We start from the raw sequence: 18912 nt of genomic DNA, 5'->3' as shown, positions 1-18912 counted from the left end.
GACATGCCTACATTTGTTTCAGCATTTTACATGAATTTAGACCAGCATAATTTCTGCCATGTAGTTTATTGTCAAACAACTTACTCCTTTAACTTTATCCATTGTACATAGCTCAATCTGCAAATAACTGAAATATGGCTACATAGCTGCCATTATGAACATCAAAGACTAGGCCTTTGCCAGTACAGCAACAACAACTGGCCATATTCATATGGGGAAAAAAAGATTCTGCCTACAGGTACAGCAACGAAAATTTGCAATATTCATGAATGCAAAAAAAAAAGATTAGGCTTAGCATTAGGTACAGAAATCGAATTAAATGAATAATAACACTGTCTTTATTGTATAAATTAAATATTATTATTATTCTTTAAGAGCTACAGAAGTGATTTTCTCTTTGTCTTGGGTTGTTTGATTAACATTAATGACTTAAGTATGTTAACGGAGGTTACTGTCTCTTTAAGATAAGCACAGACCAGGTTTCTGCCTCTAATCTATACATAGACTTAAGACATAAACAAATGTTTTTATTAGAAAAAGAATACTGTGGTATTTCGAGATCATTTTGTTTGTATGTGTATGTGTGTTGAAAGATTATTCGCTTGCTTTTTGAAACGCATCTCTCCGTGTATGCACTTTTGAGTGCACTTAAACATGCACACACACAGACAGAGGACGAATTCCAAACGGCGCTTCAGAAAGAAGATGCAGCATAAACAGTCGCTCCACATAAAGTGAAAATTACCTTGTTTTTTAGTGCTTTGTTTGCCAAATGTATTTTATTGGACTACATTTGAGATACAGTAGCACAGCTCTCTCTAACGTTTAAACATCAAGAGTTCTGATCTTTAAAGGGCATAGGGATAATCACATTTGATTGGAGTTGGACTGGACACATTCAACGGCATGTGCATCTATGCATACAAAAAAGCTCACTTTAGCGCCTTTTGAGGTTAAATTGTTTAAAATCACTTAAGTGTTAACATGTGCAAATGATTATCAACTATAATCCTATTTAAATTTGCATATTAATACCGCGAATTGCATGCGAGACGAACCGTGGGTCGTGATCTGTACGGATCACGGATAAATTGCGATCCATTACACCACTAATAAGTATTAAAAAACAAACATCTTCAGATACTTGGTAGACATTTACCTCTTATGATTGAGCATTAGAGACTTGGGCTTGAGTAGGTACTTGCTGGTGGCAAGCTTCTCATTTCTCTGTTGAGTCAACAACGACCGGAAGTGAACTTCACTGATATTGCACAGAAATCTTGTCAAAGAATGAAAAAAATAATGATTTTTAACCGTTTACCATTATTTTAATTAAGCGATTCTGTTCTGGAACATATATTTTTTGAAAGTTTCTGGTTTAATTTCTGTTCCTTGCAAAACATCAAAAGTGTCTGGTTTTTGTTTTTGTTCCATGAACCGGTTCAAAGTCTTGATAAAAAATAGGCTACATCATTTTTTGTCATGTCTAATTTATTCTATGACTCTATATTGTCACAGATTTGCCAGGTCCTTCCATACACAACCTTCTCATTATTTACGATCACAATCACCCGACTTTTGATTTGCTGCACCTGTCGCCCCTTCATTATGACTGCTCTATAAAAATCAGCTACAGACACACTATCTGTCCGGTCTCGTCTAAGCAAACTATATTGTGAGCTATTATAGACTTAACCTGACTCTCTGTTTATCTAATAGATATTCCTATCATCATCATCATCCTCATCTTCAGTGGAGTTTGGGATTTTGGAGTGTATCTGTTTACCTGTGGTTTCCCTCCGGACTTCTATTTATCTTCCATTGACCATTTACTCTTTATCATTTCAAATAAACTTACTCTCTTCGTTTTCGCACACTGGCGGCCACTAGCGGCTGGGATAAACAAGCCCTCATAACCACATATCTCAATGGTCTTAATCCAGAGCTTTGTTTACAGCTATCTACATTAGATGATACCATCCGGCTCGAACGTTTCATTCAGAGAGCGATCCGCATGGAGAATCAGATGTTGTGCATGCCATCATTCCACTGTTGCACTTTATCGCCCACCAGAGCTGCCCTCTCCAGGACCAGAACCGATGCAGGGGGACTCAACACGGATCCCACTGTCAGAGCGACAACGGCGGATTACCCAGCGTCTGTGCTTATACTGCGCCAGCAAAGGCCATGTTATCGCGGAATGCCCCATCCTTCCACCAAGAGCTCTGGTGAGTACGGTCCAGCCAGAAAATACCCTCCTTTGACAGCCAAAATTAAGTTATTGTTTCATAATCTCTCTGTTACAGTGTCTGCCCTTCTCGGCTCTGGGTCAGCTGGGAACTTCATCTCAGCCCTGCTTGGCCAGCAGTTTAACATCCAGAAAGAGCCCATCAAACAGAAACTAAACGTTCAGTCTGTCACCGAAAAACCTCTTAATCGTTTATCAATCCAGCATTGCACCAGCGAAATCACTTTGACAGTGGGTATCCTGCATCAGGAAAAAAATCAAACTTCTGGTCCTGGAGAATTTCACCACAGACGTGATACTTGGGAGACCATGTTTAATCGAACATCATCCGGAGCTCTCTTGGGACACTGGAGAGGTGAAATGATAGAGTAATTACTGTTTTCCACAATGTTTTCCTATGCCAAAACCTCATCGTCCTTTTCCAAAATTGGTATGCAGCACTACAATAGAAATTCCTAAGGATAATATATTTGTTTCCTTTCCTCCAGAATATGCCAAATACAAAGACGTCTTCTGTCATGGGACTGTGTGATTGAACACCTTTCGGGTAAACCACTGCCCAAAGGAAAAGTCTATTCACTCACCATCCCAGAAAAAGATGCAATGGAGAAGTACATCTCAGAAGCTTTGGAGCAAGGGTACATACGATCATCACCTTCCCCTGCTGCTTCACCATTCTCCTTTGTGACAAAAAAGGATGGAGGACTTTGACCCTGTATTGATTACAGAGGGCTAAAATTTTGTTATCCTCTTCCCCTCGTCCCAGCGGTGCTTAAACAGCTCCATGGTGCTAAAGTGTTTACAAAACTAGATTTACGGAGTGCTTATAATCTTATCCGAATACTTGACAGTGATGAGTGGAAGACGGCTCTTGTGACCCCTACTGGCCACTGGGAATACTTGGTAATGCCATATGGTCTTGTCAATGCACCGTTCGTATTGAAGGACTTTATGTACACTATTTTTAGACATCTGCTAAATCGTTTTGTGATAGTATACATTGATGACATTTTTATCTATTCTAATGTTGCCCTGTTGGCCATGTTCAGCATGTTAAGAAGTGTTGGAAAGACTGCACCGACAGACCCTATTCGTTAAAGCTGAAAAATGTGAATTTCACAAAACAACCATCAGATCCCTAGGTTATCAGGAATCCCGTCACAGAGTATGGAAGAGTGGAAGGTCAATACCATCAAGAACTGGCCCAAGCTTGTCACAGTGAAGGACCTTCAAAGATTTCTGGGGTTTGCAAACTTTTATCGTAGATTCATTAGCATCTTCAGTGTCATCACATCTCCACTGACGTCTGCATTAAGCAGATGTGGCATTTAACACTCTGAAGAGACCTTTCTGCGAGGCACCCGTCCTCATTCACCCAGATTCAAACAAACCTTTTCCTGTGGAGGTAGACACTTCATCTACAGGTGTTGAAGCCGTCCTATCCCAGCAGCAGGGGAACCGGCCCATCTCCATCCATGTGCTTAATATTTTTACAAGTTCAGCTCAGCGGTGAAGAACTACGACATCAGAAATCGAGAGCCACAGATTTGCCTACTTCAAAAGGTAACATCTACATTTTTGTAGTGGTGGATCGATTTTAGAAGATGTTGAGATTAATACCCCTTAAAGGACTGCCGACTGCCATGGAAAGTGCAGAACTTATTTTCCAACATGTATTCAAGTATTTTGGCATTCCAGAGGATATCTTTCGGATCGAGGTCAACAATTTATCTCCCCGCTTCTGAATGTGACTATTAGTCTTTCATCAGGTTATCACCCTCAAACCAAAGGCCAGACAGAACGGAAAATCTAGGAAGTGAGTTTCTTCCTCCGAACTTTCTGCCATAACCACCAGAACTCTTGGAGCCAGTTTCTGCCCTGGGCCGAGTTTGCACAGAATTCACTCCGCCAACAAACCACCAGCCTCACCCCATTCCAGTACGTGCCCGGTTACCAGCCTCCCATGTTCCAGTGGTCCGAAGAGCCCAGCAAAGTACCATCTTCAAGGTCAGGGACAAAGTCGGGCTATCGAAACAGAACATCCAGCTCCATCTGCCCTGCCAAAAGCTGAGTCCCAAGTTCATTGGACCATTTGTCATCATAAAGGAGGTAAATCCGGTAGCCTTCCAGCTCCATCTCCCTTCACACTATCAGATACATCCACTTTTTCATGTTTCTCAGTTTAAGCCATTTTATCCACCTGTCACCCCTTCTGTTTCTCCCACAGGACCTGACAAAGAACCCCCCCCCCCCCTCTCGACGAGGAAACCACATCTACACCATCCGGCAATTACTGGATTCCAGACGTCGAGGCAGGCGGCTGGAGTACCTGGTGGACTGGGAGGGTTTCGGTCCCGATGAGCGATCTTGGGTACCCCGAGACGACATCCTTGACCCAGAGCTCCTGTAAGACTTTCACAACGCACATCCTGATTAACCTTCCCCCAGACCCAGAGGCCGCCCTCCTCGACGTTGTGGATCACAGTGGTCCCCAGGAGCCACAGACACACACAGACACACACTCTCTGTCCGGACTCATCTAAGCGAATATATTGCAAAATATATTGTGAGCTATTGTGGACTTAATCTGGCTCTCTGTTTATCTAAGAGATATTCCTATCGTCATCCTCATCTTTGGCCCAGAGTTTTGGATTTTGGAGTGTCTGTGTACCTGTGGTTTCTCTCTGGACTTTTATTTATCTGCCATTGACCATTTACTCTTTGTCATTTCAAATAAACTGTTCCTTTAACTGTGAAACTGTCTCCATCATCTTCTGTCCCTGACAGATATTATCTCTATTAAAGAGAAAATAATCACTTTATCCAATGTTGTGAATAAAATTGCATTGACAGTCTACTTACTGGAGTTTTATTTTTACTACTGAAAAACGTTGTCTCTCACTGAATTGTTTGTGGGTGAATTCCAATTGTAAGTGATCATCCCTATGCCCTATTCTCTTGGAAGATCAAAACTCTTGATGAACAAACTCTAAAGGGAGTTGCACAATTGTGTCAGGTGAGCTGTTGATTTCTGATTTGTATTGTTTTACTTACACAGTTATTTAAACTAAATATCATGGTGTTTTTAGGGGGCGGGGGCAACCCTCAGATAGAGGGACCTGTCCATCTCTTGTGTTTTGGTTGATTTTAGGATCTGTTTAAGCTCAGATAAAATATACCTAATTTTAGGACAGTGATGAAAATGTTAAACGTTTGGTGATGTGTGCATACCTCTATCTGGTTCTCCATCAGTCAGCAGAATGATCATTGGTATCGCGTTCTGTGGGGCTGTACCAATGCGTTGTTCTTCATAAAGCATATTCACTGCATGTATCATAGGGTTATGCATTTCTGTAGCTGAAATGAACACAAAAATTCAGATATATACCTCAGAAATAATGCTAAAACTATTACTTGAATGAGTAAAGCCTATGTTAAAAAATGTTCCCAAATGTTGTGCAATATCGTGTTATTTGACTATGGGAATTGGGTTGCATATGAATTGCACCAAATTAATCATTTGTGATTTTGACTTTAAGCATTTATTATTTGGTCAATGATAATTTCTTGGATATTTCTTGTTTGCATTTACTTCCATAAGCTTCAATAGTTCTGACGAATTCCTTCGCTTCTTTCACATTTTCCTGTGTTGCTTTGCTTAAATGTGGTCTCCATAAAACAAAGTTTGTTGAAAACACGATAAGTGCAAAGTAGTCATCTTCTGGAAGTTCATCCAGAATGGTCAACATTGCCTCCTTGGTCTATCATCCAGACACCAAACACAGGTGATTGTTTAACATGACAGGTATTTTGTTTAAAGATGTACTGACAGTAGTTTGGTATTTTACAAAAATCATGACTTACCTGTTCCATTTTATTTCCAAACATGGAGCCGCTTTTATCTATAACGAAAGCAACTATCTTTGGAACTCGTTGAAGACTCTTTGGTGCAAAAAAATGCACAAAGTATCCATTCGCAATCTGTGGAAGAAAAAAGTACTTACTATTATTATTTATATTGTCTCCTTAGGCCCAAATCTCACAATAAATGCTAAACTAGTAAATGTCTCTCCACTCCTGAAATACATGAAACATGAACTTTTCCTTGAACTGTACATATTCAAAGAACCAGTTCCTTATTTAACTCACTCATAGATGGAAAAACTAACAAGCTTGTCACGACTGTTTCCCAAAAGCAAAGCAAACTTATAAACAAACTTTTTTTTGCCAGACAAGCAAAAACACTAATAATACAGTATGTTTAATAGAAAAAAATGAAATGGTAGAGGGGATTAATCCTTCACGTGCATTCACATACATACTGTAAAGATCCCGTAAAGACATATACCCAGCTAACAGGGAACGTTCTTATAACTTTGGCTAACGTTCTGTTAAGGTTCTCCCAAAGATATCCAAAAACGTTATTGCAATAACATTAGTAGAACGTTTCCCTAACGTTATCTGCAATTAATAAACGTCCTTAAAACGTTAGCATTAGAAACGTTTTTATTGTATTGTTAGTGGAACGTTCTACACACCTAAGCATTGTAAACGTTACCATTTTGTATGTAATATAACGCTCTTAAAACGGTAGCATTGCAAATGTTATAATTGCATTGTTAGCAGAACATTCTGCACACCCTAGCATTGAAAACGTTACCATTGTGTATGTAATGTAACGTTCTTAAAACGGTAACATTGAAAACGTTACCATTGTGTATGTAACGTAACATTCTTAAAACGGTAGCATTGCAAACGTTAAAATTGCTTTGTTAGCAGAACATTCTGCACAGCCTAGCCTTGAAAACGTTACCATTGTGTATGTAATATAACGTTCTTAAAACGGTAACATTGAAAACGTTACCATTGTGTATGTAATGTAACGTTCTTAAAACGGTAGCATTGCAAACGTTAAAATTGCTTTGTTATCAGAACATTCTGCACACCCTAGCATTAAAAACGTTACCATTGTTTATGTAATGTAACGTTCTTAAAACGGTAGCATTGCAAACGTTAAAATTGCTTTGTTATCAGAACATTCTGCACACCCTAGCATTAAAAACGTTACCATTGTTTATGTAATGTAACGTTCTTAAAACGGTAGCATTGCAAACGTTAAAATTGCTTTGTTAGCAGAACATTCTGCACAGCCTAGCCTTGAAAACGTTACCATTGTGTATGTAATATAACGTTCTTAAAACGGTAACATTGAAAACGTTACCATTGTGTATGTAATGTAACGTTCTTAAAACGGCAACATTGAAAACATTAGCATTTTGTATGTAAGATAATGTTCTTAAAACGGTAGCATTGCAAACGTTATAATTGCTTTGTTATCAGAACTTTTTGCACACCCTAGCATGGAAAACGTTACCATTGTGTATGTAATGTAACGTTCTTAAAACGGCAACATTGAAAACATTAGCATTTTGTATGTAAGATAATGTTCTTAAAACGGTAGCATTGCAAACATTATAATTGCTTTGTTAGCAGAACATTCTGCTCACCCTAGCCTTGAAAACGTTACCATTGTGTATGTAATATAACGTTCTTAAAACGGTAACATTGAAAACATTACCATTTTGTATGTCATGTAACGTTCTTAAAACGGTAGCATTGCAAACGTTATAATTGCTTTGTTAGCAGAACATTCTGCTCACCCTAGCCTTGAAAACGTTACCATTGTGTATGTAATATAACGTTCTTAAAACGGTAACATTGAAAACATTAGCATTTTGTATGTAAGATAATGTTCTTAAAACGGTAGCATTGCAAACGTTATAATTGCTTTGTTATCAGAACTTTCTGCACACCCTAGCATTAAAAACGTTACCATTGATAATGTAACGTTCTTAAAACTGTAACATTGAAAAAGTTACCATTGTGTATGTAATGTAACATTCTTAAAACGGTAGTATTGCAAACGTTATAATTGCTTTGTTATCAGAACATTCTGCACACCCTAGCATTGAAAACGTTACCATTATGTATGTAATGTAACATTCTTAAAACAGTAACATTAAAAACATTATAATTGCATAGTTAGCAGAACGTTCTTCATACCCTAGCATTGAAAACGTTACTGTTGTGTATGTAATGTAATGTTCTTAAAACAGTAAAATTAAAAACATTATAATTGCATAGTCAACAGAAAGTTCTTCATACCCTAGCATTGAAAATGTTACTATTGTGTATGTAATGTAACGTTCTTAAAACTGTAGCATTGAAAACTTTATAATTGTATTGTTAGCATTACAACATTACCATAAAAAAAAAAAAATTACAACATTACCATTGCATAGTGAAATATTCTAAAAACGTTAGCATAAAGATGTATCTTCTGGGATTTAAATTGGGGTGAGCCAATCCGATATGCAGTATCCCAGCTAACAATTTTACGTTATAAAAACGTTCCCGGAACGTCTTACGAAAGTTTGGAAAACGTTTATTTTTTAACGTTCTTACAACGTTAAAAGTGTCCAGTTTTTTAGACGTGGTATTAACGTTAATGTGTGGTTATAAGAATGTTATATTAATGGTCTAATAACGTTCTTACACACTTCAAACGTCCAGTTTTTTAGACATAGTATTAACGTAAATGTTTGGTTACAAGAACGTTTTTAAAAACGTTTCTAGAATGGTTCGGTTTGTTGTTATGTTAATGTTCTAAGAACGTGTTTCAAAACGTTATTAAAACATTCCAATCACCATGATATTACTGTTCTAAGGACGTTTTTAAAAACGTTCTTGTAACCAAACAATAACGTTAATACTATGTCTAAAAAACTGGACGCTTTTAACGTTCCAAGAACGTTTCAACCGAATGTTTTTGTAACCAGTTAAAAACGTTAGAAAAACTTTCCTAGAACATTAATATAATGGCAAATGGGACGTTTCAAGAACGGTTTTAAAAACGTCCTTAGAACAGTAATATCATGGTGATTGGAATGTTTTAATAACATTTTGAAACACGTTCTTAGAACATTAACATGACAACAAACCGAACCATTCTAGAAACGTTTTTAAAAACGTTCTTGTAACCAAACAATAACGTTAATACTACGTCTAAAAAACTGGACGTTTTTAACGTTCCTAGAACGTTTCAACCGTATGTTTTTGTAACCAGTTACAAACGTTAGAAAAACGTGCCTAGAACATTAATATAATGGCAAATGGGACGTTTCAAGAACGGTTTTAAAAACGTCCTTAGAACAGTAATATCATGGTGATTGGAATGTTTTAATAACGTTTTGAAACACGTTCTTAGAACATTAACATAACAACAAACCGAACCATTCTAGAAACGTTTTTAAAAACGTTCTTGTAACCAAACAATAACGTTAATACTACGTCTAAAAAACTGGACGTTTGTACTGTGTAAGAACGTTTAAACAATGTTTTTATAACCTGTTACAAACGTTAGAAAAACGTTCTGAGAACATGAATATAATGGTGAATGGAACGTTTCAATAACGTTTTTAAAAACGTTATTAGACCATTAATATAACAACAGACTGAACCTTTCTAAAAACGTTTTGAATAACGTTTTTATAACCACACATTAACGTTAATACCACGTCTAAAAAACTGGACGGTTTTAACGTTGTAAGAACGTTAAAAAATAAACGTTTTCCAAACTTTCGTAAGACGTTCCGGGAACGTTTTTATAACGTAAAATTGTTAGCTGGGATGACATATTTTTTCCACAGCATCTAAAGTTTTCTAATTATCACATGCGTGCATTTAAGTTCATAAGGAGCACGTGATATGCTCTGTCATGCTGGTGAATTATATTATCTTCAGTGTGGATAGTGAAGAGCTCCCTGATCTCTGCTTCAGTCCAGTTTCTTCAGAAATTTCTTGTCGCGAATATTGATCTACGTTTAAATTCCTGTATCGAAGAGCTGAACCATAACTTCTGTTTGTTATGACATGCGCATCCTCACTATACGGCACGCCCCTTATGCCATTTTTTTTTGCCTCTTTCTGTGTATGTTACGGCAATGTTAGTAGGTCCTCTAAACGATACACTGTAAATTACTTGTATTGTAGAAATTACAGTATTACGGGGTATTACTGGCAACTAGCTGCCAGTAACTTACTGTAGATTTTACATTTATGTTATTTACTGGCAACAGTTTGTTCAAAGTTAAATGAACATAAAACATTTTCATTCTTTATCTTCTACAGTAAGTTACTGGCAACCAGCTGCATAATTACAGCAAATATTTTACAGTGTAGCGATCTCAGAACATTTACGTGGCGCATTTGTGTTCACACAGAAGCTTCTCTGTCAATTTTACGGAAATTTTCTGGGACCAAAGTGCTGTGTGAATGGGGTTAATGTTTGCATTGTTTTAAAAAACCCACAGACGAATGTAAAAGGGAAGCAATACTGTACCACTGATTTATGCGAAACTGAAAGTGGAGATACAGTGCAAGGTTTCTGTCCAACAGCGTCAATATGATCATTTTAAAGATGTGGTATTAATGTGGGTTGCATTTACTCTTTGCATCCTAATGATATCTGACCTGGATGTGCCCGATGTCATTAGCATGGTTGACATCGTATTTGATAAAGAAATCTCCATCGATGAGTGTACCTTCACAGGTAGGGCAGGTCCTCTGTTGGTCCATTGTTGGAGAAAAATACACATGGGCCTGAACAGAGGGGATTAAGAGGTTTAAACTGTCATCACTGTACTATCATCGTTGTCTATAGGACAACAAACAAGTACTATTAATATTTGTATACTAATATAATGCTGTATCAGTAAAATAATGTAGTCTATTAATGAATGAGATGTATGCATTATTTCACCTTCTTATCAGTGACAGTTTTCTCCACTAGCGGGAGCAGTTCATTGGTGATAAATGTGCCATAAGCATCAACAAATGCAATGCCCTGAGGTTCATAGATATCTGCCACAATCTGAGGAGACAGGGCAGATTCATTCAGTTTCATTATTTAAGTTATAAGTGTCTGTAGATATAGGATAGAGAAGTCAAGTGTCACCAGAGGCGGCCTTTGCGATTTGAATGCTTGGGCGTACTGTAACATAGCAAAGGCTGAGTCTGCTAATACTTGATCATCACAACATTGATTCAGCTAAAATGTGACCATTGAGAGTTACAGCAATAAGTTCATAATGAACCTCAAAGTGCTGGACCAACTGTTTGGGTTTGACTCTGATCATGAGCTCATATTTTCCAAACACACGCTGAAGAAGCTCCTCGTGGGTAAGAATAAATGTGACGATGCTGTTTGCTGCAACATTCACATTAACTGAGAACTTCTCCATCTTTCGACCTGAAGCCCTGAACACATAAAAGACAACATTTTAGACCGTGACGAGGAAATTAGCATAAGCCATTTGAAATACATTCTCCATTCTCACTTGACCAGTCCAGCAGTCTGTCCAGATGATACAGCTTTCTCATACTGCTTCTTGGCCTTCTCTTTCTCCTTTACCTCACCTGTATATGTCTTGCCATCAATTTCCCTAAAAAACAAACAATCAGCTGTTGTGTCACTGCGGTATGTGCTAAATATCTCATAATATAAAAACAGAAAAACGACTGACATGGTGAAGTTGGTAATGAAGGACGTCTTGGGCAGCTCCACTTCAAAAAAGACTTCCTGTGAGACGTCGGCTTTATTAAGAACTTTGGTGGTCATGACAGTGTGAGCATAACGTAACGTCACCTTGCAGTCCACCTTCACGCTCTGCACCTCTATCTGAAAGATTTTCAAGTCTTTGTGTAAGAAACAGACCCAAATTTACCTTTAAGGGCAGTGAATGGCTTGGAGGGGAATGAGGGAAGAACATTGTTGAAGAAGAGAAAGTCCAGTAATGTGATGTTAAAATCACGATTACTTCGGTTGACTTAGGGGCCAGTCACACCAAAAGCGTTTATGGCAGTTGCAGGCGCCTTTTTTGAATGATATTCTATGGGCAGGGCGGAAGGAGCGCTGAGAGCAGAGAAGCGCCCGACATCATTCGCGTCTTTCCATTGTCCAATCGAATGAGGGGAGAGGCGGGCCTTACGTTGTGGTGAGGGAAGTTTACAGTTGTTTTGAAGAACCGGACTCAACTCGCTCACTCTCTCCTGCGTGTTTGTGCACCTCTCACCCTCAAACAAGGTCAGAGCAAGCACCCTCTTTTTAAAATTTCTGCTAATATGACAGTTAACGGCAAAAGAGCGCTCACGCCACAGCTGACTCGGTGGTTGCTTAGCAATATGAAAAGCCGCGTCGCACTGCTCTTTTTTTTAAAAAAACCTTGCGTTTGCAAGCGTTTAAAGCGCTTTTGGTGTGACTGGCCCCTTAAGCTGCATGCACACCGCCAGTGACTAGCAACGGCAGAGCAAAATGATCTCATTCATTCATTTCAGTGCTTTCAAACTAAATCCTGAATGACATTCACATGTACGCATGGCCGTAGCCAGCTATGAGATCAGAGAGGTCCGGACCTCTGTAATTTTTTCATATAAAAAAAAATAAAATTTGAAGTTCTTTGAATGACTAATTAGTTTTTCAAAACGAATGCACATATATGATTAAATTTGGACAGTTTACTGTATAGTTTAGTGTAAAATGACGAAGATTGGCTTAAGCTGCGACAGCGTGGGTACAGAATTTGCAGTGTTGCCAGATCCCATTGTTAAAAATCCTCTTTAGATGTAGTGTTTTAGCAATTAATGTGACACTTTGACATTATCTATAAAGTGATTGTTAGGTGTAGGTTAATATTTGCCATTTCTCTGATTTATTTCTGAAATACAAGGTTTGTACGAATTATTTTTGGTTGTTTTTCGTACTAATATCTGGCAACATGGAAACTGAAAATTATCAAATAAGACGCATCATTCAGCACGAGCAGGTTATTGCTGATACTACATTCAGTAAGAGAAAAGCAGTAATCATCATAATTGTGTCTGTAAGAGAAACAGTATCAACAACACTATCGAAAAACAGGGTACATAACTCTGGTACAAAGATGTAGAAGAATTGGGTTTAAATAAAATATGCCAAATATGTTAAAACACGTAGCATAAAACGGTAAAGCTAATCTCAACAAAACATATAAGCATTACGAATTCTGTTATTTCATTTAATTTAGAAGTTAAAGGATAATTCCGGTATTTAACACTTTGAGTCTCATTTCTGGTTTGTTTTGGATGAACTACAGTGATGGACACAGAAATTTTGACAATGGGTCGAGTCTTGACTTTTCGACTCATTTAGAAGCGTCTCTTGACTGCTTCAGAATGGAAGTCAATGGCCATGCACAAACATGTCATTAAAACAACACTTAACGTTCATTTTCAAAACTGTACTACTCACCGAGTGGTTCGTGGTGTTCGTTGATGATTAAAAACAAATATATTGGTGCAATGTATGATTTCAATCCGTGTTATTTGCTATAGTGGAGCTATTTTTTCAGATACCTCACAACCGCGTATATACTTCCGCTCTATATTTGAGTCTGAAGCATGAATGAACGTAGTCCAACAAACTGTAATAAAACGGTAGCATACTTTCAAAATCAAGTTTATTTATAACAGTTACACCATCCAATATGTTTTTTTCATCGGCAGAACAATAAAGAAGATATTTTGCAGAAACCCCGGTGCTCCGTCATGCAAGTCAACAGATCCGCACACTTTAAGAGCTAAAGCATATATATCCAATACAACAGTAATCCCCCATAACTCCGTGTGACATATTGACGTCTTGTGAAGCAAATCAATCAGTTTTTGCAAGAAACTGAATGTTATTTACAACATTATTAGCGTGAATGTCAAAGCAGGAAGCGCGTTTTCCGTTTGAAGCGATCTCTTCCACTGGTGTGCGTTTGGTGGCTGTTGGCTATGGATGTTGGTCTCTCTGTGCCACCTATAGAGCGGGAGCGTCAAGCGCACTTCCTGCTTGGCAAAAGCTCTGCATTAACGCTGTAAAATATTTATATATATATTCGAATCTCAAAACTGAAAATCGAATGTCAACCCACGGAACAAATATTCGAATATTCTGGTCCAGCCCTACAAATATGGGAAAAATTTCTTCTGAGAGAAACCGAGCGAAAAAACTACAACCACATGTAAAAACAAACAGACCCTTTTTCTGTTTCCCGGCGGCGGAGTGATATATCAGCGAGCAAACAGTCTTCCAAGAGAAGTCAATGGAATTTTACAAAATGCCAAATAAAACACGACAGAAACTGTATTTCGCTACACAACTTGTTTTTAATCATCAACGAACACCACGAACCACTCGGTGAGTAGCACAGTTTTGAAAATGAACGTTAAGTGTTGTTTTAATGACATGTTTGTGCATGGCCATTGACTTCCATTCTAAAGCAGTCAAGAGACGCTTCTAAACGAGTCAAAAACTCATGACACGACCCTTTGTCAAAATTTCTGTGTCCATCACTGTAGTTCATCCAAAACAAACCAGAAATGAGACTGTAAGTGTTAAATACCGGAATTATCCTTTAACCTTTAACAAAGTCATGCTGAAAACAATAAGAGCACTAAACAAGTTCTTGTTTAAAATCTTGTAACGTTTTTGTTATATATAATATTGCTTATTAAAATGATTACAAAAATAAACATTGCTCCATGAAAAAGTAATAAATAATCCAGCAGTCCCAGTCCATCCCCCAAACAGAGTGTGTACCCAAACTGTAAAAAGGTTAAGACAGAATATTTTAGATCCCAGGTAAAAATAAAGTATGCTTCAATGTAGTTAAACCACTTAAATACTAGCAAGTACATTTGTAAGTTATGTAAAGTTATGCTACAAATATACTTATTAAAAGTAAAGTTCTACTTGAACTTGAGCAGTACTTCAGTTTACCTGGAAAAAGTAAGAATACCAGTACAAACTAGATTTTTATTGAAATAAATGATGTCTCAATTTTAAGAAGTACGAAAAACAAATGTGATATATAAGCCACAAAATGAGTGCACGAAAATAGTACATTTACTAAATGTACTTAAAAAGTGTATTTTATTTAAGTGCACTTTTTTCACCTGGGATAGCATTTGTTAACTCTTAACACCCCACCCTGGACCTCGGTAATTTTCAAACCCTGGCTACGGCCATGCATGTACGCATTTGGCATATGCATTATTCAAAATTTTTTTATTTTATCATTATATGTGTTCTCTGGGAATCAAACCCATGACCTTTGCATTGCCAGAACAATGCTATTTCAATTGAACTACAGGAACATGTGTTGTGTGATGAAGACAGAGACGGATCGGCAATCTGTACGTTCTGGAAAAGTCCAGAACAGCCGTTCAACGGAGGGCCGTCGCCCGGCCGATACGGACTACCGGCACATCCGGGAACTTGACTGTAAATTTCGTCACCGCGCCTTTTAGTCAGGTCCGAATCTTCAAGATTGTGTAACCCTGTAGGCATTTTTGAGGAAAAGTTGTTATACCACATTTTTAGAAAGTTCAATGTCTCCTGAATAAGGATCCAGCGTATAACATTGAAATAAGGGTCCCATTTGCTTGTAATTGTTAACGAAACAATAGGTGAATTATTCACAGTCAAAACACTACAGGTGGATAGGGAAAAATTTTTAATTTATAGATATCATCATAAAACTTTTCCAGTTTTTCACTATAATAGAGGCAAACATTTTTTGTATTACAAGTTTTCTGAAATTTCATGTTTACATATGCAAATGAGGCATTATCTACTTAAATATGTGCTAATTCGCATAATCTAAACTTTTATATCGGAATTGAAATCCACAGACTCGAATAGTCAGTGTAGAAAAATTAACAGTTGTGCTTTGTATTTTCTTTGCACTGATCTACAGTGTTGGGGAGTAATTAGTGACGCTACTGACACAACTACATTTTTCTGTAGTTCAGTTACTTTTAAAACATTGTAGCTTTAACAGTAGTTAAATACTTTTCCCAGCATTAAGCGTTGTAGCGCAACCACACTACATTGCGTTGTGCCTCCTCCGTAATGCCTTTAGCTGTGCACAGCTAAACAGAATCTGGGACCTGCACATTTGTGCATTCCAGCAAATGTTGCCCTATTTCATGTGCTATAACCACATCAACTATGCTTGGTGGGGGACAATCTACTGAACTAGATGAACCAACTTCCACAGCCTGTGAAGAAGGAGTTTGAGGCTGGAAACTTGTAGTCAAGCGCTCTTTACATCGCTTCAACCAAGTGGATCCCGATCATAGTCACGAGTGGCTAGGCTGTATTGGAAAAAAGGGAGGAATTGTTGGTATCACAAAGATATCTTCAGCTCTTGGCAGATGGGCTCTGTCTTTCAACTTCCAATCCCATCTTGCCCATGACACAAAAGTTGCCATTGGTCTGGATACAGATGATGCCTACATCCACAATGAAACCACAAAGGGCAGAATGAAACAGGACTCAATAGATGAAGATACTTAGCTTGCAGTATTGCAAAGATTTGGTCTCTTTTCGCTAACCTGCCCCAGACACTGCAAAACATTGCAAACAAAGACTTTGCCACCCAGGATATTGAAGATGAGCTGTTGACAGCTACACAGAAAGGGCAAAGTCAACTGGATACATTTGTAGAGGAGAGGCTGTTGCCATCTGAGGGAAGAAGAGTCACTTTTGCTTCCCTGTTTGAAGTTCAACAGTCAGACCCAATCACTGGGAAGGCAAAAACTCTCTAGGCAGACAGAAACATTCTACAGTGCCTCATTGCTGCATATGATGCAGGACGCCCAGTCAACCTCAAAAGTATTATTATGCATGAACTATGCGTTGTACCTCTGTCCTTGGCAGAAGTTAATGGACAGCTTTGTTCAGGTTCAAAGGCGATACTTGCTAAAGTCTTGAATGCTGACATTCCATGTCCCAACCACCTTGGTGCCACAGACCTACAAGATGAATCAATGCTTATCAGTGATGGTCAAGCTTTGGTCATTGCTATTGTGAAGCCACAAGAAGCAAAGACTTTTGGAGATCTGGCAGACATCTTTGTAGAAACTGTTCTCCTAAGTGGAGCACAGTTTCAGCAAATTGATGTTCTGTTTGATCGCTACCATACACACTCAATCAACAGTGCAACACGTAAAAGGCATAAGAATAAGAAAGTATCTCTATTTGTAATGAATTTATTAATGCATTAAACATGTTTATGTGTTTATTTTTTGTTTTTACACCACCCAGTGACTGGTGCCACCAAATTGAGATCCAGCACCACCAGCTGTACAACTTGGTGCCACCTCTCTCAAATGTTAGTCTGTAACCCAGCAGCTATTTCTGCCAACCCCTGAAACCATAGGATGGAAGACAAGAGGGGAATTTCCTAACTTCTCAACTCATGTCACTACCCCTAGTTCCAGATGCCTGTGAGAAGTTAATCACCTGTGCCTGCACCACTGGGTGCAAGGTAGCCCGATGCAGCTGCAAGCCTAATCCATTCACTGCATCTTGCAAATTCAGATAAGGGCGATTTATAGTCGTGCGTAGGTTCTACGCCGTACCTACGGCGTAGGATATCCGTAGCCTGTGCGTAGCTCTGCGTAGCCTGATGCGCACCTCACAAAAAATGTAACAGCGCGTCAGATCTACGCGGACCGCAAGCGCTGTGATTGGTCCACCAGAACCCCTCCCGTCAGGTAAAAAAAAACTGCGTCATAGGTATTTCCGTTTGTGACGGTGAAAACAAAGATGAGCCAAGTTGAGGAGTGATTTAACTCAAACTGCATCAAAAGTCGCTGTTTATTTACTTTCATCATTGCTGGTCTTCTCAAATTATACACAACAAGTTGCTGTATCTTCTTCGTTTGTGGGATAACTGCTAAGCTTCTTCTTCTTTCACGTTTGTGCTGCTACTGTGGTTACACGCGTGGATACTGCCTACCAGCGGTCGCGCGTGTGTTTGCACGTCGACGCGGCGACGACGCAAAAGTATAAATGAAAACCGAAGCGGAACCTACGCCGTCGCTGCTACGCCGTAGGACCTACGCACAACTATAACGAGCCCTATAGTCCAATGATACTTGTATGTACAAATAACTTTTAGAAAATCTAATCACAGTATTGTTGCTTGATTTTGTTGAAATTTCAGAGTTACAGCCGCAATTTAAACATTAAAAACTGTCATTTTCATGTTAATGTTGTTTTTTAATTTTTTACATGTTTAAATATTCTGAGAATGCACAGGTTAGTTCTAATGTTTAAACGGCAATAAATGCATTAAAATGATTTTTTGGCAGCCATTTTGTTTTTATTGTTTATGCCAAAACAGTTATGTTTACAACTTGTTATATGGCAGAAATGGATTCAGCACCTAAAAATCATATAGAAACAACACTTGAAGTACTTTTCCTTAAAAATGCCTACTGGATCTTATCCAGGGCTATTTATCTATTTTGGGACTTGACTATTTTGGGGGGATAAAAAAGCAGACCTTCCATTGGCTTCCATTCAAAATAGCGGAACAAAGCAACGTTTTTACACAGCCGGCAGGCGTAAATAATTTATGAAATCACTCAGATTAAACATGTCGAGTATTTATCTGTCCACCCTGCCTGCCATAGAGCCCGAAAGATACATTAACACATTTAATTTGGTCAATATAAAAACATGTCCCTTTCATTCTCACAGCTTCAAATTTGTGTAACAACGCCATCCA

General features: G+C 38.3%; 1 protein-coding gene across 2 annotated transcripts in view; it reads right to left on the bottom strand.

Moving 5' to 3' along the window:
* The window catches only part of LOC129427622 (inter-alpha-trypsin inhibitor heavy chain H3-like), a 46571-nt gene that overhangs the window by 25333 nt on the left and 2326 nt on the right, over window positions 1–18912 (bottom strand). For both annotated transcript variants that reach the window (XR_012373163.1, XM_055184238.2), the window contains exons 4-11: window positions 11833–11987; window positions 11647–11751; window positions 11404–11566; window positions 11070–11180; window positions 10781–10909; window positions 6113–6229; window positions 5841–6009; window positions 5480–5605 (exon numbers count right to left, since the gene is read on the bottom strand). Coding sequence is in view for 1 of the 2 variants with exons in the window: in XM_055184238.2 (XP_055040213.2) it covers window positions 5480–5605; window positions 5841–6009; window positions 6113–6229; window positions 10781–10909; window positions 11070–11180; window positions 11404–11566; window positions 11647–11751; window positions 11833–11987 (1075 nt within the window). In the remaining variant the exon portion in view is untranslated. The remainder of the gene's footprint in view (window positions 1–5479; window positions 5606–5840; window positions 6010–6112; window positions 6230–10780; window positions 10910–11069; window positions 11181–11403; window positions 11567–11646; window positions 11752–11832; window positions 11988–18912) is intronic.

Source organism: Misgurnus anguillicaudatus, chromosome 14 (genome assembly GCF_027580225.2).
Source record: "Misgurnus anguillicaudatus chromosome 14, ASM2758022v2, whole genome shotgun sequence".
Classification (NCBI taxonomy): domain Eukaryota; kingdom Metazoa; phylum Chordata; class Actinopteri; order Cypriniformes; family Cobitidae; genus Misgurnus; species Misgurnus anguillicaudatus.
Note: the sequence above shows the minus strand (reverse complement) of the source record. Positions and strands in the feature narration are given on the sequence as shown.